This window comes from Macrosteles quadrilineatus, unplaced genomic scaffold (genome assembly GCF_028750875.1).
Source record: "Macrosteles quadrilineatus isolate MER2022 unplaced genomic scaffold, UCM_ALF_1.0 Scaffold_5__1_contigs__length_97177068, whole genome shotgun sequence".
Lineage (NCBI taxonomy): Eukaryota > Metazoa > Arthropoda > Insecta > Hemiptera > Cicadellidae > Macrosteles > Macrosteles quadrilineatus.
This window is the reverse complement of record NW_026542598.1, coordinates 8,220,801-8,243,708: the sequence shown is the minus strand read 5'-3', so window position 1 is coordinate 8,243,708 and position 22,908 is coordinate 8,220,801. Positions and strand designations below refer to the sequence as shown.

General features: G+C 33.4%; 1 protein-coding gene across 2 annotated transcripts in view; it reads right to left on the bottom strand.

The window, feature by feature from the left end:
- The window catches only part of LOC128995319 (basic helix-loop-helix ARNT-like protein 1), a 168,313-nt gene that overhangs the window by 24,635 nt on the left and 120,770 nt on the right, over window positions 1-22,908 (bottom strand). For both annotated transcript variants that reach the window (XM_054420303.1, XM_054420302.1), the window contains one exon: window positions 5,053-5,186. In XM_054420303.1, the coding sequence (XP_054276278.1) occupies window positions 5,053-5,186 (134 nt within the window). The remainder of the gene's footprint in view (window positions 1-5,052; window positions 5,187-22,908) is intronic.

Genomic DNA, 22,908 nt, shown 5'->3' with positions numbered 1-22,908 from the left:
CCGAACCCCTCGGATAGAATCGGGGAAAGAGAAGCTAATAGCTACAATATTATGGATTAATGGATATATGTATATTAAAGTCGGTCTTTAAAAAAGACGAAACTATTTCAGGAAAGCTTTTCAGATCAGCGAGCCATACAAATCTATAGGTACGCTGAGTATCCTTTTAAAATACGTTGGGCTATCAACGACAACAACGTAATCGTATAACCCTAATCAAGCATCGTCCACACTTTCAAGATGTCTGACCACAATAATATGCCGGTATAAAAAGGTCGATCAAAAGGGTTATATATTTTCTCTCACAAGCTAATGAGCCTTTTAAGACCGGAAACCCTGTCAAGGAAAAAGACTAGCGTTGTCAAGTAATTAGACGATTTCCCGCAGACAGAAAAAAATAATGCAAAATATGGTGGGAGGACTAGTCGTGTGGGACCGGTAGGCAGGCGCTGATTCAGGCCTAATTTGGACTAAGAATCAAATAGCCGGGAACACTACAAGGCAACATAAGGCTTGCGCCACTTGATTAGACTTGCAGAAAGGGCAATTTACCACCGGTCCCCTCAAAGAGAAGGTAAACTTTTGACAAAAGACTTGTGGGCCTGGTACCAAAAAGACTGTGAGTCGGCCGGTTCAAGCCTAAAATGGACTAACGGATAATCGAATACACCCTGTATGACCGGCAACTCGCTAAAGGAACACCAGTATCGCGAAATAATTAGCGTAAAAAAAATCGATTCTTCCCGGTCTCTAAAAAAAATTTAAAATATCGGAGACAAGCATTGTGGGCAGGTAGGCACAGGTTGACGCATAAATTGGACTAATCATATGCCCGATACATGTTGACAGATTCCGCTGGCCCAACACCTTGTTTGAGCACTGAGCAGACGACCAGATAAGATTCTACAAGCTGATCAGTTGTCCTTCAGTCTCCGATCTGTACTTTTAGCGGGAAGTGCAATCAACTTTGAGGTTATATCACAGCTATTTAGATTAGTAGTAACCGTCCATCGCGTTCTCTTTTCCTTACGAATGGCCCCTCTTTTTTCAACGCGTTTCGACGCCAATGGCATCTACTTACTTTTTTGTAAGACAAATGTTCTTGATCCTGTTTTGTTACTACATGACTTCGGGTCGGCATTTTGTTAGATAGTATTATCAACTGATTATCCAAAGACTGATGGCATCTGGGTCTACAATTGAACTCGCACGGGATCGAACCAATAATTTTCACATTTGAAGGCGAGCTCTATAATCGCTAAGGCAATGGTCAACGGCAGTGTGCAGGATACAAGTTGGTAAAGTGGACATTCCATTCCCATATGATAAATATAAACTTAACTTTAAACCCCATTTTTACTAAGAGTGAGTTGCGTGCGACATTTTTATGGTTCAGTGTTTTAACGACGCCTTATGGATGAACCTTTAATATTTCAAGATGGCAAAGTGATGCCAAAACAACGTAACATTTGTTAAACCTTGGAGCTGGTTGACGAAAGTAATTTATTGGTTTAGTAATGACAAAGATTACTCAAAATGTTGGCGTACTGCGTTAGTTTATGGAAAACATGAAGAATTGCATTCCTTAGTACGTCTTCCAAAAGATACCAACAATTTTCAGAAGATGTCAATCAGTTTTTGAGTTTGATAAATAACCTAAACGTCAAATACTGAGGCTAAAGCCATTCAAAGCACATTTTAAATTTCACTGATCTGGAAGTTCTAAATTTAAATATTTATTACTGCAGTGTGCTGCAGCTACTAGCGTACTGTCGTTCGTAAAAACGGGTAAACTCTGTTCCAACAGATTTTTAGCACAATGACACATTATTTAAACAAGTAACAAATTAAACATAATTTTAAAAACTAAATCCGTCAGAAAAAGTTAAACATAAGCCCCCACAAGTGCAACAGTGCAGTGCAACATAGTAAAGAGCTTTGCTTATCGCGAGAGCATTAAGATAAGAGCCAATTCTAAAAGAGGCCAAATGACTTCCTGGTCTAAGAGGAAAACTTTCTCCAAGTTCAAACTAAAATTAATTTTACAAGTGGCTTACAGACAGATCTTTTATTATTTATGTTGATATTTTACAATGTACCGGATGAAATTATATTACAATATGGTAATCCTCGGTTGAACAGTCACGAGATCCACAAGACAACTACAATATTTACAGCTTAAATCATACAAGTGGCCTAAACAAAACATTGAAACCAGAACAAAGAGTTTGCGGCGTTTAAAAACAAAGCCTTTGTCGTGGAAAGTTTCTCGAGTGCAGCAAAGGCACTTTGCACTCGCGTCAAACATTATATTTCTCCTACAGTTACTGTGTCATATAAATAATTAGTCTTTTAAACACTATACAACACGTTTTTATCCAAGCGGTGAACTAAATGGGAAACGCTGCCCCAGCTGATTGTAGTCGTAGTATCTTGTTGCCAACTATTTTTTTTAAGCGTACACATATTACGTGCCTAATATAAGCACACTGTTTTGTGTTGTTAGTTGGAGAGTATGGCAAAAAAAGAGTGCGGCAAAAGTAAAATTATTGCGACAAAAGTAGGCAAGTGAAGCAATTTGCTATTACCTATAATATTGGCGTACTATAATCAGTGCAAGGTAGGCAACTTTGTCAGGTAACTGTAGGAAAACTATTTTTCCAGATGTTAATGTTTGCATTACATACATACATTGTTTTTTATAACGAGAACGAGAGTTATTATTTATATTTGGTAATTCTCTTGCCGTTTACAGATAAGAGTAAAAGTGTTGAAAGGAAGTAAAAATGAATTTTACACAAATATTTAAAAATTTACAAAAAGTAAAATACTTATAAATTTTACATTTACGGCTTAACTACGACTAACTACTTACGGAGAGATCCTTTAATACTAAAGTAGACAACGCATCATTACCGTCCATATTAATAAGTCCAAGTTTTAACCCATTTTAATTCAAAATTATATACGTGATGAAATAAAGGGTTTCTCTGTTGCATCACTTTTCCAGCCGTCCTACTCAACCGAGTTTACGATTGAGGTGTCACAATTGAAAGCTTGATCTAGTGGAGAGAGAAACGAATGGTGTGTGCAAATCAGACATTCCAACATGCATACATATCAAGCTTTAAACTGTTTTAATTATATAAGGACAGAATTGAATAAACCCCTCACGGTACGCAACTGTACAGTTTTGATTTCCTCTTTTAAGTTTTCGATACTTAAATATTTTCGGTGGGGCATAAAAGATGCTACATTTTTTTGCCAAAGTTAACTTTATAACTTCAAGTTTACTTTTTGAAGTTGTCCTTTACATTGATCTCGAAAGATCGGTGTGTAGGCCTACAAACATCAGCAGACTCTGGCTCAATTCAAATGCGTTAATTTTAATCCTAAAACCGGCTACCATGGGATATCTACTCTCCGAAGTCACAGGGTTTGCATAAAAGCAGCTTAGTGTTATTTCGTTTGAATTGTATCGTATAAAAACTAATATGACAACAACAAATAAGGCTCACTACAGTCTCTCCTTACAGTGGAAAGTTAATTCGTTAGAAACACAGTTTCTGACCTAGCATCAAGCTCGATTTCAACACCAGATCAATCGATATATTAATCAAAAATGTTAATTTTTAGTAACTCCCCACGGTTATTTATTTATTTCCAACTCAAGAGAGGAATGGCCGTTTCACTACCTCGTGGCTTGGTCAAACAGCATGCGGTGGTTGCTATGGTGTCGCGCGTCGATGGCAATGGCACTGAATTGACTGGATTTGCTGAGCATTAAATGTCATCTCTGAAAACCCTATAATCCGGGGTAAAATGTTGAAATATCCCATGCAATGGTTTCACGTTCAAACCATTGTTACACTAATCTGTCGAGGATTTAATAATACTGATTCGAAAATCAATGCTTACCAATTTATCGTATAAAGAGATATTTTATCGGGAATCGACCAGAAAGTATATAACACCAACAATTCGGTAGTACCTTTGACTATCAACAAAACAGTATCCAATAGTCAATGGTAGTACTATGTTTATGTATATATAAAACAAACAACAAAGAATTATCATCCTTAGAAAAATGAAAACAATTTAATATCTGGTGCGACGGGTCATAACACAAATTGTATCACAACACTAGCAAAACAATAAAACTTAAAATTCGTTGCACTAATAATTTAACAACCAAAGGGTGCTTAAACATTGCAGTAACGAAAATAAGCATGGGCATCCAATATAAAGACGAAATACTAGTTTATCAGGATACGTTGAGCATTTTTTGTGTTGAGTTGAGGTAGGAAAATGTTTGCCATTTTAACTAAAATAGGATTTTTAAGGGATTCCGCAAGTCTTGTTTTATGATAACAACAACGCGACAAGACCGAAGTAATTTGACGTTTGGAGTACTGAGACAACTGAAATACTAACATAGTCCTAGTAGACATCGTGGGAACCTAACTCTTGAAACTCAAGAGAATCACTGTTTATGATGATGTGTCCGAGTGAACAAGTCTACTTGAAGTAAGAGTCGCTATATAAAACAGTTGACGGAAGGTGAAAGCACAAGTACACTACACAATATTATGCAAAGATTGATTATTTTTTACAATTGTTCTAGTTGTTAGTCAATTACTTGATAGCCCCAAAACCACACCGTGTCGATGGTAAATCACATTTTGTTGGACTAAGCAGCCTAAAAGCCTAATTACGTGAAACTCGTCAACCTAAAGGTCTGCGAGGTATACACATATTTTGGGGGGAGGGAGAGGAGGTACTCGACAGTCGACAGTCTCAAAGTCCCTGCGAGTTTATGAAACTAAACGGATTAGGAAGTCTCAACTTTTTACCTCCGTTTGATCCGATCCGGTTTATAAACCTGTCAGCGGCTGACGTCAGTCGGAAACTAATCACTCTGACGTTGAGTTTCGACACTTAAAACAATCACGTCCAATTTCGCGAGCTTTTAGTGAGAGTAGGGTTATTTACTTAAAGTCCAGACAACGAAGATAAAAAATACCAAACAGAGGAAACAATGCGTGTACGTACCTCAAGGACGTTCTCGGACCAGTTGAAGGAGGCCAGGTACTGTGGCAAGTACTCCATCATCTGACCCTGGACGGCAGCCGAGGGGGTTGCTGATGTGCGGCGTTCTCTGCCTCCCCGAGCCGAGCCGAAGATCACTGCAACACACAAGCATGTTTTGCTAACATATTTTTATATGGACAATCGTTTGAATGAAAACTTTGCATAGAGCCAGGAACGTGAAGTCGATTTCGGATTATACATCATGCATACAGTAACCTGATTGTCAAACTTTCGTAAAAACACTCAAATACCATTAAAAGCACTTAACTACCGCTCTTGGTCATGAAGGCACTTAAGCTGTTGTTTGCTAGACGCGTAATAAATGCGCTGCGATATTGTTACGCTACGATTAGTTGTAGGTGGGACGCAGCTGAATTCATTTTATTGGTTTCCAAGACTGTGTAAGAAGATACGTGCGTAAGTACGCAGTTTTTTAGTATTGTTGAGCGGAGTGAAAAGAGATAAGTTCACACAAGAGATTGTGAAGGGCTGCTTTATTGTGTATGAGGAATGAAGATTTAGATGATTATGTTTTTGATATTTTAGAGAACTTAACTCCGAAGACGTGTTTTGATTTACACAAAAGAAGAGAAAGTGAGGGAGCGTATATAAGTTATTAGTTTGTAGTAGGCGTTATCAGCTAGACAGCGAAGTTGAGTTGAGAGAATACTTCTGATTAGCAAGGGGACAGTTTTATAAAATTCTAAACTAAAATATCATTAAAATATCTTCTTAAAATATCATTTATACTCCCACAAAATGTCGTATCCCGACAACTTTCAGATGAGCTCTTCATAAATCACTATAAGAAACGTTTACTTTTGTCTCTACACTTAATGTCGTGTTTGATCCATTGTGTTGGGCGCAAATGTTGTACGCAGCAAAGAGCGCCTGCTTGAGCGGCATGTACTTTTTTAAACTTTCCCTAAAATTACCATATTGTGATGTAAATGATTTAATTAATTTAGCTGGCATGTCAAACGCTGCTCCAACTTAATCCCACAGCTTACTTGTCAACTTAGTGTTCTTGAAGTGGTTGTCTTTATCATTCCACAATGATGAACGACACCGAACTTCACATACAGTATTACACTTTCAATTTGAGTCTCATTAAGCTTTTCAAATCAACAAAATATTGCCCTTTAAAAATATCATAGTTACTCCCACCCATGACAAAGGTTGTTGGCAACATAATGGGAGAAAGTGTGAGTTCAATTGCTGATACCTTTTATTCATTGATGTACACAATTATTTGATTGCAAAGAATGGAGTTTCTTTACGACATAAAATATTTTTTTGTTGCAAATTTGTACAGTATATAGAATATAACGTAAATACACAAGAGTTGTGTTAACTTTTCCGTTTGAACATGTTAAGTCAGTCTGTTAGTTATCTAAATGACTTTAAAGAAAACAAAATACTCCGGTACGTAAATTGCAATTAAAACACTACACCTATTAGCAATTAAGATCCTGCCTGACATCAACTGCACCATTTTGATTTGGATGGCAGTTTTAAAGTAGCAATAACGGTTTGATCAAAACAACATTTCCACCAACAAACATTGTAGGCAACACGTGCTCAATTAAAGGTGTATAGCGCCAGTTGGGGAGCGGTTAATCGCATAGTTCTGCTATGACACCATACAGAACGTTAACAAACTGTATAGAAGTTCAAGACCATAACAATTCTCAAAATACTTATCTACAATTAATTAATAAGTGTAATTAACGAATACTAGAAAATACCTGGTATGGATCATAAACATAAACAAATGACGTTTTTGGCCCGAAAGTAAACGTTATTTAACATTGTTTAAATGGAACTGTCTAAACCATATGTTAATGCTATTAGTATAGGATTCGGGCCAAAAACGTCATATGTTTATGTTTATGATCCATACCGGGTGTAATTAACTCACTTAATGAATTATCTCTTTATTCCAACAAATTATTTACAGAATATGTACACAAATATTTAAAGGAAGAAAAAAAACATAAGTGAATTTAAAAGAATAAAAAATAAAATTAACCTTTACATTACTATGTTTAAAAAAGCGTACATGTTAATAAGGAATAAGCCGACATGGGCCGACAGCCTGTGCGTCGATTGCAGTTGCGTCAAAACATAACATTATTTATCAAATGCAATAAATAAATAAATGACAGGGAATATGATGAGGTGAAAATATGATGTAAATGGAGTTACAATAAAAAATTGTGAGATGAATAGCTATTGTGAAAAATATTAGGTGGCATAACTAAGTCACTACTTGCTACTTTTATTAACGAGTTGTTAGTTAACCTTGGAAAATATTAACAAACAAATAAAACTGAACAATTTTTACGCTAATCGAAAATAACGGATACTCTATTGTTTATTTGTGTAACTTACCCATGTCGTTTCGGTAATAATAACGAACATATGTTAGGTATTTAACTAATTATCTGGTCTGTTTTGATTGCGGAGGATAGTGCAGTAGACTGAACCACTGACTAAAAACTATCGATAGTAAACGAATTAGAATTCAGCTGACAGTTATTGCTGGATTATTTACATTTGGAATTAACAAGTGACATCAATGTAGACGTCCTAAACACCAGCTGACGATTTTACGTCCAGAGCCATTGAGTATACGTGTAATGCATAGGGATAAACAAATCTACTTTGTCCCGGAAAGCATTATTGAAAACAGCAGATATGGAAGAAAATTACAATTCTTCAATAGGATTATGGGGAAGTTAATGATCATGGGGGATCAATACAATAAAATCTTTGAAGCTTTGGTGGAAATAAACAGTATTTGATCGTCATGAAATAAGTACCAAACACCTCAGCCATCAACTTGGCTAAAACATATGGACGTAATGAGTAAAATCAGGTAAGTCTACGAACCTTCTGTGTTTATAGCTAGATTCTATGCTATATGTAATTTCAGTGGACCAATTATAGCTCAATTTGAAAACTGTAAGTTGTACAACGTGCGAGCCTTCAAGTTAACAACTATTTACACCGAGACTTCATCAAATACCATTCAATTACTGTACACCTATCAGCTGCACCGGACCAAGTACACAGCTGATGAGTTTCTATTCGCCAAGAGCAAATTATTATTTCGCTTCGGACGCGGACAACCAAAAATTAGTGCAATCCATTTATTTCTCCAATCGGTATTGATTGCAGTACTCAAACTGAAATGGCGTTCATCGGCACTGGAATGTGAAAGGTTCATATTTGTACCAAAATGCAATCATGTAACAGGTGTTCAATACAACTTCTGTGTCCTCATTGACACAACGACCGAAATAATAACCGTTCACATAACAGCATCCATCGGAAAGTCCAAATGAAAGATCTGTTTTTAGCTGCAAAATTCTTAATTGGTTCTAGCAATCAATCTCCGAGGGATGGAATTTACCGATTTTGTGGCAGTAAGTAGATATAATAGGACAATATGACCCCACTTTCGGCGTTTTAGAGGCACTTTTAGGGCACTTTTTATAGGGGAAAAATGAGAAAAAAATGGAAGAGCTTTTTTTGGCCACTTTTTTCAAAGACCCAGCTCTCGACCTATACACCCCTATATAAATTTTCTACTTTTGTTAATACTAAAAATTACGTCTGGAAATGGTGAGCTTTTTTTGGCCACTTTTTTAAAGACCTGGATCTCGTCCAATACAAGCCTATATAAATGTTCAAACTCCATTAAAATTTCAAATCCACATCCATTCCCATGTATATTTTCAAAATCATGTGAGGTTTGTGCGTGAACTCGGGCATGCTCCCGGCTCATGATGTGCTCCCTTGGACATCCTTAGTGGAAATCCATGAGTTCTGGCTACTTGGGAACCCAAGCCATTTGACATACAACGAATCACCCTTTCTCCTAATTACCTTCTCTACCAAATACATGTCCTTATACTTGGTCTTTAACAACTCCTCTGTATAGAAGCCTCCCCTGATTATATTGCCATTTTCATCTTTCAAGATATAAGTCACAGGCTTTGTATTCTTAACTTCTGCTATTGTAAATAGTTCCCCTGTCCAATTTGGAGTATAACCTTTACTAAAAACATGTTTATACTTGGAAATCCTTACGCTATCACCTACCTTATATCTTGGCTTTTTAACTTGCACTACTTTAGAAGTCCTTTCATGCAACCTCTCATGCACATATTTACTATTCTTAACATTCACTTGGTTAGGCTTCATTCCTATAGATCTATGCACTTTATTATTATATTTTCGAATTAACTTTGGAAGTAAATCCAACCATTTATAACTCCCCTGAGCACTAAATTCTCTATATAACCAATTCTTTAAAGTTCTCTGAAACCTCTCCACAATTGCAGCCTTAGTTGTAGAAAATGTGTGATAGTGATTAATATTTAATTTTTTCATTAGTTTGCTAAAATATTGATTAAAAAATTCTTTTCCATTGTCAGATTGAATGTTTTTAACCCCCTTTGGTAGAATGGTTTTAATGGCTTCTGTAACCACTAACCCTGTCTTATTCTTTAGTGGAGCAGCATAAGCTTTTTTAGAAAATGTATCTATTAAAGTTAAAATATATTTATTGCCAGAATTTTCTCTAGCATAGTTTTGCATATCAACTAAATCTATTTGTATGGTTTCGTTTATACCCAATACTTTAAAAGACCTTCTAATGAAATTCTTTCTTGCAGGCTTATGAAGCTCGTATGCAATTTCATTCATTTTTTATAACATCATCCTTTCCTGTAACTCTAAATACATCACCATTAGCCCCAATCAATAGATTATCTTCCATTCTTTTAAATACATAGTTTTCTGGTATATATGGTCTATTATCTATATACTTAAATCCACTCAAAGATGTGGGGTCAGCAACTAATAAATCAGGATTATATTCCATCAAATTAAAATTTTTTTCTCCATATACAAATTTTGATCCATCGTAATGCATAGATTGTGACATTAGACAAATATCATCCAAATGTTCCCCCTCTGGTAGATTTCTTATAAATTGTTTTTTGGCATCCCAACATTTTTCTTTTTTATCAAAAGTTATAGTCTGTTCTTTTATAACACAGTCAGTGTCATCAATGGCAGGTTTAACACGTACTAACCTTTTACTATTAAAACTCCAATAGCCTGCTTCCATTTTTGGAACTTGTGAAACATTCACAGCATCTTTACTATCTGTACCTTCCATCAAATTACTAATTTTCTGTTTCTTTGCATTCCAAACACCATTCTCTGATTCTAAAAATTCATAATTATTATCGTCTTGTACAAATTTACCATCTTCTTTTCGTATTAAAGTCTGTTGTAAAGTGGGCACATCATCTAAACTTTCACCCTTTTCTACATTAGTAATTTTCCGTTTCTTAGCATTCCAAATACCATTCTCTGATTCTAAAAATTCATAATTATTATTGTCTTGTACAAATGTACCACCATCTGTTCGTATTAAAGTCTGTTGTAAAGTGGGCACATCATCTAAACTTTCACCCTTTTCCACATTAGTAATTTTCTGTTTTTTAGCATTCCAATTTTTATTCTTAGATTCTAAAAACACATATTTAGTTCTACCTTGTAAGAAGACATCACCTTTTCTAGTTAATGTCTGTCCCAAAGTTGATACATCATCTACAAACTCCCCATCTTTAACGTTACCAATTTTACGGTTTAAACCATTCCAACTATCGTCTTGTAAATTTAAAGTAGGTTCACTACTAGCCCTGGGTTCTGCAGGCTTATTATATGGATTATATAAACGATAAAATTTATCTATAAACATATTTTTATTTAGTAAATAATTCCACTTTCTCTCAATTCCTCAATAATGGAATCTATTTCATTATCCACTCCTGAGTTACCGGCTTGGCGACTTAGCCAAAGAAGTCTTAACCTATCTACAAGCTCATTAGGATCATCCCAATAAATATAGTCTATTTTATTACCAGTCACTTGTCTCAAACCTTCACCAACAGACTTAAATAGAGGTTTAATTATATTAAGATATTTAGTATGTCTATTACTTGAAATTGGTGCACCATCTTTGTAACTCTTTAAATGTCCATTTGTAGCTTCCAAAATTTCTTTATAATTTTGCAAATCAGCCGGAGTATAATCCTCAGGTTCTTTTAAAGTTAACAATTGCCACAAACCTTTTGTCCCCTTGTAGGTTTTATTTTCAATTGTAACATCATCATTGGCAATGTCAACTTCCTTATTTCCAATAAAAAATTTATTTGCTTCTCGTCTAATACCATATGTAGTGTCTGTCATACTACTTTTACTGAGGTAATTTCCTAAATAGTCTGATGCTAAAAGACCAAAATCTAATTTCTGTGGAGTAGATTGTTGTAATGGTTGCAATCTTGGTATTATTGGTATTCTAGATGGAGTCATTGGGAGAATCTCCATTCGAGGCCTCTCTGTTTTGGCGATTTTTTTTAATTCTTGTAATGGCTCTATTAAAGGTTGGAATGTTTGGAACCTCTCTTCAGCCTCTAGAAACTTGCCACGTTTTAAAGCTCTATATTTCTCTCGTATTTGATTTGCAGAGTCAACCAATTCTTGTTGAATGTTTTTCATCTTTTATTTACATTTTATTTATCTCATTTGACAAAGGATTGTACTCAAACACTTTATCATGTATTATCAAACAATATGCAGATGTATTTGCTGGCACATTTTCTGCAGTTTCAATCTCTAATTTAATATCAACAATTCCTTCCTTCACTGTTTCGTTCTGTCTAGAACAGTCTATTACAATTAGTGGATATTTCTTCATAAACTCAGCCCTACTTATCATAGGATCTGGGATAGTATTATAGTAAGTCTCTCTAAATCTCATAAACATCTCATAAGCTTTAGAGACATCTCCATTTTCAAAGTCGAGATTTAAATCACTATAAGGATAATATTCAGAGTTTAGAAATACTTTGAGATTTTTTAATTTACAGTGATCAAATTCATCAGTTCTTTTTCGTGCACTATTATCCCTAGCTGTTTGGAAACCAAATATAATATACCTAGGCTTCTCCAAACTGGAAGATGTCTTTACTGACCATGTATGTCTTGTAGTATTGGGATATGATGGAAGTTCATGCAACTCTAAACTTCTAAATGCAATTTGCAAATTTTTATTTTGCAGTAACATCTTTTGTAATTGTAACTTTTCCCCATCTGATGGTATCACGTGTGGCATCACCCATTGAATTGAGTTAAGTGTAATTTTAGGAATCGTATCAGCAGTGCCACTGGCTGGAGCACTAGCGGTTGTTAATATACAATTCAAATCATTTTTGGATCTTTTTAACACCAATTCTTGTTTGACATTTACTAATACCTTATTAAAATCCTCAAATACACCCATTAACAGTTCTAATGGCAAACAAGTACTAAACTTGCCACTTTTATGGAACTCTTTTAAATTCGTGTCAGAATCAAATGCCACATTTGACAATTTAGTAGTTTTATTGTAAGAGCTCAATATTTTCATAAGACTAGAAATTCCTGGGTTTCTTACAATGTCTATTTCTTTACCTGCGACTTCATATCTAATTTCATCAAATAAGAATGCAAATGCATTATTTATAAAATGACCTTTATCATGATTTTCAATTTCTCCCTTAATATACAGATAACTCCTACACGGGAGAGTTAGCAAATCTTGATTATTAATACATATTCGAATTTCATCGGAATTATTTATTGCCAAAGTGTTGTGGGGAACATAGGAGTGATTTGTAATTTTAACCACACTATCGTCGAATTGGGATTTCCCTGTAACGTCTAGAAAATCTTCCATTTTTATTAATAGAAAATTTTAACTTTAGTCCTATTGATCGTAGGAACCTAGCATTTTGTACACTTATAGATAAATTCTTATAAATTCTCATATCTTTTTTATATGACAAGTAATTGTAGTTTCTTCTCCATTAAAGTCAATTGCCTTGTCATGCTGATCGGCAAATGTAATACTGACAACATCTAAACTTCTCTTATTTACAGGAAAATATATAATATTTCTTGGAACTTCAATAATTTTGTAGCCAGGAGGAGCTTCTGGATAAAAGCTATGTATGGTGTGTGATTTGTTTCCGTTTAAATAGGACCCGTTTGCAATATTACATTTTACTCTAATCACATTTACATTATTAATGTTTATTTTATTTGTAGATTCAAACTGAACACCAGGAGTAGAAACACCTTTAAATCCCAATAAAACAGACCCTAAACATGGTTTTGTAAAATCAAACACGTGGCTAGAAAGTAATGTCGCTTTCATAGTTTTATTATTAGCTGTAAGGAAAAAGTCTGGGATTTGCTTTTGAATTTCCTTTGCAAGCTCAACCACCTCATATGTTCCTTCAGAAATTTCTATTGTAACTGGAGCTTTGTGGTCATAATAGAAAACATCATCACCTTCTTCAATGGTTAATTTGTTGCCTTTAAGTTGATTTAATTTTGGAATAAGCCCTTTGAATAAAAGTTTGACTTTAGTATTAATTAATGCTTCTCCATTCTTATGTATTATAACTTTAAGTTTACCATCTAATAACTGGTTTAAATCATCAACTAAGATCTCTCCCTTTGGTAATGTTTTTTTCTCTACTTTGTAATATGTTAAAGTATTAAGTGGTTTTTTTACATTAAATATAGAATTATAACTTTGAAAATCTACTAATCCAATTACATAATCATCATTTAATTCTATGGGAGGAAAGAACACTGACTTTAGCTCTGGCTCTGTACCCGAAAATGTTATAGTAAATGAATCCATTTTTATAAACAAAAATTTTTTATGAATGATAAACATAAAATTCCACAAATAGAACTATTTAAATCTTGTATTTGATCGGTTGTATAGAATATTTTATGTCCCTCAAAATATTTAATTACTTCTTTTGGAGGTTGGATTCCAAATGGGTCAAAATAAATTACAATATCTTTATTTTTACGATATGCTGTCCAATGTGTGCCGGATGAACTGTCTAAATTAACTATTCCGCACTCTTTTACTTTTGGTGTTAGACTTTTTAGCTCGTTTTTTAGGTACACCCCCCGGAAGTGAGGCACGTCTTTTGCGGCCTCTAACAGCTGGTAGTTGTCCATCTTTTTTATTAAATTTTAATCCCATTCCCATTTTTGCTTTTGCCTTCATCAAATTTGTCACCGCATAAGCTGCAGCTCTTTCAGCAAGATTTGCGTCATTTGCCGTTACTCTAGTCCAAGCTAAGTCTGCTAATCTCATGTCTGCTTTGTTCCGAGCAGCGGTATCGGGATTATTCATGTAGAATATGTCATGCTCTTTACAATAAGAGTCTAGCTTATTTTTTGGAGGTACATTTTTGGCTAAATTTTGACGTATATTCGTTCCAGGTCCACAGTACCGATATGATGGTATGTGAAGTGGAAATGGAAGATTATTTATAAGAGTATTCAATAACCCTCGACCCCTGTAAGGCTTTAAGAATAAACCTTTGCCCTTTTTACATGTTTTCTTATTATTTTTCACCATTTTTATTATATAAAAAATGTCTTTTATTCAACAAAAACATAAATTTAAAATAGTACATACTAAGGAAAATATACCAAAGAAGTTGGGTCTATTTCCTACCAATATTCGATGTGTTATTTGTGGTCCAAGTGGAAGTGGGAAGACGGTTGTAATTTACAATTTAATTGTGAAAAAGGAAGGATTAAAATTTACAAACTTATATTTAATATCTAAATCTTTAGAACAAGAAAAATATAAAAAAATAATTGAAATATTTAGTTTGTGTGATGAAGTGAAATTACACACGTTTACTGACTGTGAAATCACACCAAATGATGTAAAATCACAGTCAGTTGTTGTATTTGATGACATAAATAGTCAAAATATTACACAATTTTTTTCAATGGGTCGACATAAAAATATTAACTGTTTTTACTTGTGTCAATCTTACAGCAAAGTACATAAACATTTACGTGATAATGTAAATTTCCTAATATTATTTAAACAAGATGATTTAAATTTAAAACATGTATATAACAATCATGTTGGTAATGACTTTTCATTTAACCAATTTAGAAATCTCTGTCATCAATGTTGGGATAAAACTAAATATGGCTTTTTTGTAATAGACAAAGAAAGGTCAAAGAATAATGGCAAATATAGATTTATGTTTGATCAATTTTATAATGACCAAGCGCAAGAGTATTGATGCCATCTTCCAGAATAAACCTCTTGTCATCGTCAAACGATAGTACTTTCTTATTCATAGTTAAGGTTTGAAGATGATGATTTGTAGATTTAATTCTTGTCACATTCTCATAATAATCTTGCCCAGTTGCAAGACAGTTTAAATAATGTTGATGTCTGAGGAGATGTTTAACTGTAGCACCATCAGCTCCTTTAGCTTTTTTGACCTCTAAAGCTTGCTTGTCTTCTTCATATAACCATTTTAGAGGAATATAAGAATATAACTTTGGTCTTAAACCACAATATTCATACATAATATGACCATCTAATTCGTCTTTAAACTTGCCAGTGACTTTTTTATTTTTATCAGAGTATAAGAAATGGTCTTTACTATATCCAGAGGTATCAAAAAAGTGCAAGTCACATTCTATTTCCTTGTAAAAGTCCTCTGTAACTATAGAATACATTAAAGAATCTGTATCTGTCATAAGAAATCTTTTGTTCTTAAATTTTGACATATAATTATAGTGGAAATCATACATTATTACTTTACTGATATCTAAAATGGTCATTCCTAAATATATCGGCTTATTAAACTTTACAACTAATTTATTTAAATGTATAGCATGTAAATTGTTATCGAACTTTTTGCTACAGTCGAACCTTGGATTAGTGACATATTTAGTTAATAGTGACTCATCCTTGAGATATATATCACGAAACTTGCGTTGGTTCATAATTGTTCGACCAAAGAGACTATTATTTAGCAATTTGTAAAAGTCTTTTTCAAAATCATTTTTAGCCCATTTTCGTTTTTCAATATTAAAATTAATATAGGGTGTAAGCCATTTTGATTGTCTAAATTTTAAAATTCTATGGTATTTTGTAACAACCAAACCTAATTCCTCATATTTTTGCAATGCTTTATAATGTAAAATATATTTAGTTTTGTCATTTAAATTAGGTATTAATTTGCCATTCATTTTCTCAGGTGCTAATGGATAGTCATTATGTAAATCATGTAAGCTTTTATCGTATTTTAAATCAACTTCTAAGATATATCCAAACTCATCATTTTGATTGTTTTTGTAGTCTATCTCATTCGTCCAACAAAATCCATCCACGGGTAGTGGCTCACACATAGCTGTTGAGTATAGCGAGTTACAATCTAAATATATTAAATACACACTCTCTTGATTGGGATCATAATGTTTGCCCATATATCTATTATTGGCTTTAGCGTAACGTGTTGAAATCATACTGACTCCTCCTCTGATTGCACTTTCTATGAACAAATGCATGTCAATATCTTTGAATAATTGTAATTTTATACCAGTCATTCTAAGACAGGCCTCCCATGTTAGTCCTGGAAGTGAATACATATGTACGGGGTCAAGTTTGTAATCCTTTAAACACAGGTCTCTAAATGTCTCAAACACATCAGCCAGTAGCAATACATCTGTTTTAAGATATAAATCATGATATTCTTGTAAATTATGTATATTAAAATGGGTCCAGACATTTTTAGCATGTTCATATTCGATGGGAGAGATATGTTCTTTAGTTAAAGTACTGTAAAATTTTTCAATTGGAGGTAGAGACTCTGCAAACTTATCTGGTCCTGTCATATATTCATAGGGAAATACGCCTTTGCGTTGTAGTAGTGGATTGTCTATGAATCTAAATGTATTTAAATTGGAAGCTAATTTGTATAATGGAAGGGACAGAAAGTTATAGGAATCTAAAAATACTAAATCATCAACAGAGAATGAAATGTACTTTTCCATATCTTTGGCTATGCAATTTAATTTACGATTATATTTTCCCAAGTGTTGCATTATTAAATGTCCATCGTAATTTTTCAAGTTATGGAAGAATACTGGTATTTTCTTTGTTACTTTATAGTTTAAATTACAATCATTGTGGGCAGCTCCACGGTATTGGCCATTTGAATGACAATGTTCTCGTACCCTATCAAAATATAGAGGCTTTTCACAAATATGACAATGTGTTGAGTTTTGGAAAGATGCCTCTTGCTCAGGAGTCATTACAAGGGGAATATATATCGCCATTTGACTTTTAATAAAATCATAAGTCTCAAATAATCTTTCAAAAAACACATCCATAACATTTGCACCACTATATAACTCTTCAGAAATAATCTTAGAATCTTTTACTACGACAAATGCAAATCCCGATGGAATATGTATATTGGAGTTTATAAAGCACTCAAAATCAGCATAAATCACAAATGGGGCTTTAAGTTGATATTTATAATTTTTAAATTGTAATGTATCTTGTTTAGACATTTCCACTCTTTGTGCATCAAAGTTCTTACAATATGTTATATGACATTCTAATTTATCTTTGGTGTAAAAATGTTGTAAACAAAACTTGCAAAAATACTTCTTGTGGTCTTGTTTCGTAGACCGTAGCATTAACCTATCAAAATCACGAATTAAACAGTAATGTGATTTACGACCTTGTAGTAATAATAATAGATCTATGTGAGCATTACTATTCAGTTTGGTTCTTCTTAATGGATATATAAATTTTTGGTCTTCAACTCCAAATACATTAACACTTATATTATTTTGTCTTTCAAATTTATCTATATCAGATATTTTAACAGGATACTTTATGTTTGTCATATTTAACTGATTTTCATAGGGTGCATATTTCGATACCCTTTCAGCATGTTTAGCATTCCTTGGATGTAAAGCTGCTAAAATTGACCAAAGGAAGCATTTATTATCAGCATTCTTTATATTTAAAACTGCTTTTGTCAATTTAATACTTTTTGGTGTGGGGATATATGACTTTGGAGTTAGGGGCTTATACTTGTAAACGTGCAACTGCCAATATTTAGTATGGTCATAAATCCATCCACTGCCTTCGGCTTGATATTTGTGTATGGAAGCATCAATCTTTAAAAGAGCATTTTCAATTTGAGGCTTTAAATCTCTCTTCTCAATGGTTAAGGTAGTAAGGCTTCTAAAATCTGCAATACATTCTTTCTCATTAACTAATTTTCCGTTTTGATCTATTGTATATTTTATAAATTTGATTCTCCTTACTAAAGTCCATTTTATCGGTAGAGGACAAGACTGAAGAGTACTTTTAAGTTCAGTTTTAATCGATTCACCAACAAATTTAATCATTGTATATGGACATTTGTTACAAGAATTGATGTGTCTTTTAAAATGACCAACAACATTTCTTTTACAGAAATTACAAGTCTTATGAGTTTGTAATATATGAGATTTTAGAGCTATGTTATTATCACAGATTATATCACAAACTTTGCACAGTTTCACCTTCATTTTATGTATTACCTTGTAGTGGCGAATCAGGTTGCTTTTTTTGGAGAGCGATGCAAAACAATGTTGACATGTGGTCTTCATTTTTATATATGAAATTAAAAAATAGTTTGGCATCTTCTATATAGTAGAAATTACATTTTGACAATTTCAATTAATGAGAAATAATAATTTGAATTAGAATTTTATATTTTAATATTCAAAACAATTTCATACAATAAGATTTGGCAATTGTAATTTTCTAAATCAAAACTAAATCCAAAATCTTAAATAAAAAATACTTTTTAGCAATTCAGATTGCTAAGTCTACATATATACAGAGTGAGTGTTACCTAGTTTAAAGGGGACTTGACAAAATTATATAGTATAATTCAGCTAAGTTTTTAAATAATAACTTGTACACACTTTAGACTCAAAGTCCCCCGGTGCATAAAATTTGGCTATGTTTTTAAATAATAACTTGTGCACACTTTTGACTCAAAGTCCCCCCGTGAGTGAGTTTGGCTAAGTTTTTAAATAATAACTTGTGCACACTTTTGACTCAAAGTTCCCCCCGTGAGTAAATTTGGCTAAGTTTTAAAAAAATAACGTGTACAAACTTTTGACTCAAAGTTCCCCCGTGAGTGAATTTGGCTAAGTTTTAAAAAATAACTTGTATATATTTTTGACTCACTTAAAAATAGTAATAACAAAATAAGTTACTTTTTTGGATAGAGAAGCAGCACACAGTTGACATGTAACTAAAAAAACTAAGTTAGCATGTTCTATATGGTGGAAATTACATTTTAGACAATTTCAATTAATGGGAAATAATAATTTAAATCAAAATTTTAAATTTTAATATTCAAAACAATTTAATACAATAAGATTTGGCAATTGTAATTTTCTAAATCAAAACTAAATCCAAAATCTTAAATAAAAATACTTTTTAGCAATTCAGAATACTGAGTCTACATATATACAGAGTGAGTGTTAGTTATAGAGAAGACTATGTTACCTATGTTAAAAGGGACTTGACAAAATTATATAGTGAGTATAATTCGGCTAAGTTTTTTAATAATAACTTGTACACATTTTGACTCAAAGTTCCCCAGTGCATGAAGTTTGGCTAAGTTTTTAAATAATAACTTGTGCAAACTTTTGACTCAAAGTCCCCCTCATGAGTAAATTTGGCTAAGTTTTTTAAAATAGACTTATATACATTTTAAGTTCCTTAGTGACTGTTCAAAATACTCTAAGTGTTTAAAAATAGATTTATATACATTTTTATTAGTTCCTTAGTGACTCAATTCGGCTAAGTTTTTAAAAATGGACTCGGGAAATTAGCTACACTCCTAAGTTAAAAGAAATACAGAGTATAAGCATCAATTACGTCACCAATTGATCCCATGACCCGACACGCGACAACATATTACATTAGTCTAGCTTAGATGTCAAAGACTTACCATAACAAGAAGATCCAGGTGGAAGAGTTAGTGATGATTCCGTAGAATGCCCCCCTTATATACCACAAAATTGTCTAAATTAATTTAGAACTTAACAATGGAAATTGAACAAACTGAAATTGAACAATTGAATAATTGAGGTCAATCAATCAAACATATTTGGCAATTGTCTAAACCTGCCCCAGACAGACTGGCGCCAGACAGGCAGAGAATGTTGACAATTGGTTTTGATTAGGGTCATTAGGTTACACTCACAGTCATTCATTTGAGTCAGGCATAGTTTACGCATAGCCATAAGCATGCCCGAGTTCACGCACAAACCTCACATGATTTTGAAAATATACATGGGAATGGATGTGGATTTGAAATTTTAATAGAGTTTGAACATTTATATAGGCTTGTATTGGACGAGATCCAGGTCTTTTAAAAAAGTGGCCAAAAAATGAGCCATATTCCAGACGTAATTTTTAGTATTAACAAAAGTAGAAAATTTATATAGGGGTGTATAGGTCGAGAGCTGGGTCTTTGAAAAAAGTGGCCAAAAAAAGCTCTTCCATTTTTTTCTCATTTTTCCCCTATAAAAAGTGCCCTAAAAGTGCCTCTAAAACGCCGAAAGTGGGGTCATATTGTCCTATTATATCTACTGCAGTAATTAGCAATTACAAGGATAGAACGGGGAAAACAGGCTAAGATTTCGAAATGTTGCCTGAAATCGATGGTTATCTTTCACTTCGATGCCTATCGTCGCCGTTACGTGATTTCCCGGCAACCTGCCTGAGAGGTAAACACCAAGAAGTGTGCCACAATATCATCCGAATAATGCGTTTGTAACTTCGTTTCTTGTTTGTTACTTACAGCAAGGCTTCCCTACCTAAAGTCACGAAAATGTCTAGTTTATGCACTAAAACCCCCTTACATTCTTTTTGAAACATTCTATCAGGGACAGCAAACAGATTATTCACTTATGTAAAAAATTCAAAAAAGATAAAATTGTCACAGAACGGTTTTGTTTCCATAAAGATTAAGATTTACCAGAACATGAGCGTGAAAGGTCCTGGTGAATTGCAAGTAGGGATTTACAGACGGGGTTGCCCGATAGAATTTTAATACAAATAATCGAGTTACGGAATTCGAACAAGGCCAATCTGTTAGCATAAATCAGTGTGTTTCTCTGGGGGTTAGAACCAATCAAACTGGCTGCAGAAACCCTGGTATGAATATGTATGGCAGATGATTTGGTTTACAAGAAAAATTAAACATCGAACATGTTGATGTAGTCCTTTATGATCCAAACGACCCATGGGAAATATCGAATTTTTATTGATTTCTTTCTTCTCTGCGTTTCAACGTAAATAATCGCCCATCGAACGGACGATAATATATTAAAAGTTAAACTGAGAAATTTCGTCCGTTCACACACTTCGGACACAATAAGGTCACACAACGAAAACACGACACATACGAGCTAGACCACATTCTAAAATCTAGTTTAGCGAGTTCCCATAAGTGGTGTTAAAACTTAGAAAGTCTGTTAAGAAATTTTAAAATAGAATTAATAAGCGTTAACTTACGTTACAAATTTGACAGTCTTCATAATATAACAGAGTAGTTCGTTTAACAATATTAACAATATCGACAACCTACATTTTTGTCAACAAAAATCAATTTGATGGGATTTTTTGTCCTACGACGCTAGGCACGAGTCAGAGATAGTGTTCCACATTACTTCAGGCTAGACTAGACTAGGATAAAATCTATTGATGATTTGAACCCGGGACCTCAGGGACCGAAGTCCCGCGCTCTAACCACTAGAGCAGCTCGCTCCCCAAATTTGGCAGGATTAAAGCCCTAAGAATCCTTATCATGGACCTCTTGAAATTAATTTTATAATACAGCCCATGGGGAAGCTGTTCCACTTATTTAAACGGTTTATAATTTTAAAACAAAATTTGAAGTACACATAAACATATAAATCAATTTAGGCTATGGACGATAGGAAAGGACACGGATACACACTTGATATTGCCAGAAACATATTCTTTTGGGGTTTGCTATAAAATTTAATAATACACTGTATTTGCACGGTATTTTGCGTCAACTTATGCTTTCAAGAGTTGTTATTCTATCTCTTTTTATCTATTCTTCATTCCATTGTTCATTTATACATTCTACTACTATTACATTTCATATTTATATTGTTATTTATCATATTTTGTTACATTTATTTCCTATTTATACTGTCATTGCTTGTTATATTTTTATATCTTATATCTTGTTATATTATATCTTTTTGTTGTTATATCATTCTTCTATTTATTGAATATTACTTTATGTTGGCTGTAAATAGCTTTTTACAATGTCTCTTTTTAACTTAAGTCATATTACGTTTTGTAATATTTATGTATTGGTTTGACCGTTATGAATAAACAAATAAATAAAAAAAAACTATTTCCAAGAACCTTACTGACGCATAGTTGCGTTCAGCTGCCCAATTACTCTATGCACTTTTCCATCCGCATTTCATGTACAATTGACAATCGTACAACTGCATTCGTGTTGAGCCATACAATACTGTAATGAACAACTATCACGAATGTTTCCGGGATATGATAGCATAATATCAGTTATTATTTGCTTATCAACCAGGAAGCACTACCGTGTTTGTTATGTCAGTCTTCGTTGCATTGTAAGTATTCAGTTAGAACTAGAACACTATTTGTTTACAAATAAAAAACAAAACTTGTATAAAACATTCAAGACATTTTGGGGTTGTTCAGAATTAAAAGTCGTGTTTTGGTTGAGTAACGTATACAGTGCATTTTTAGGTAAATTTGAGATATTGATAGATTGATAGAGTCTCAATTCGGCAAAT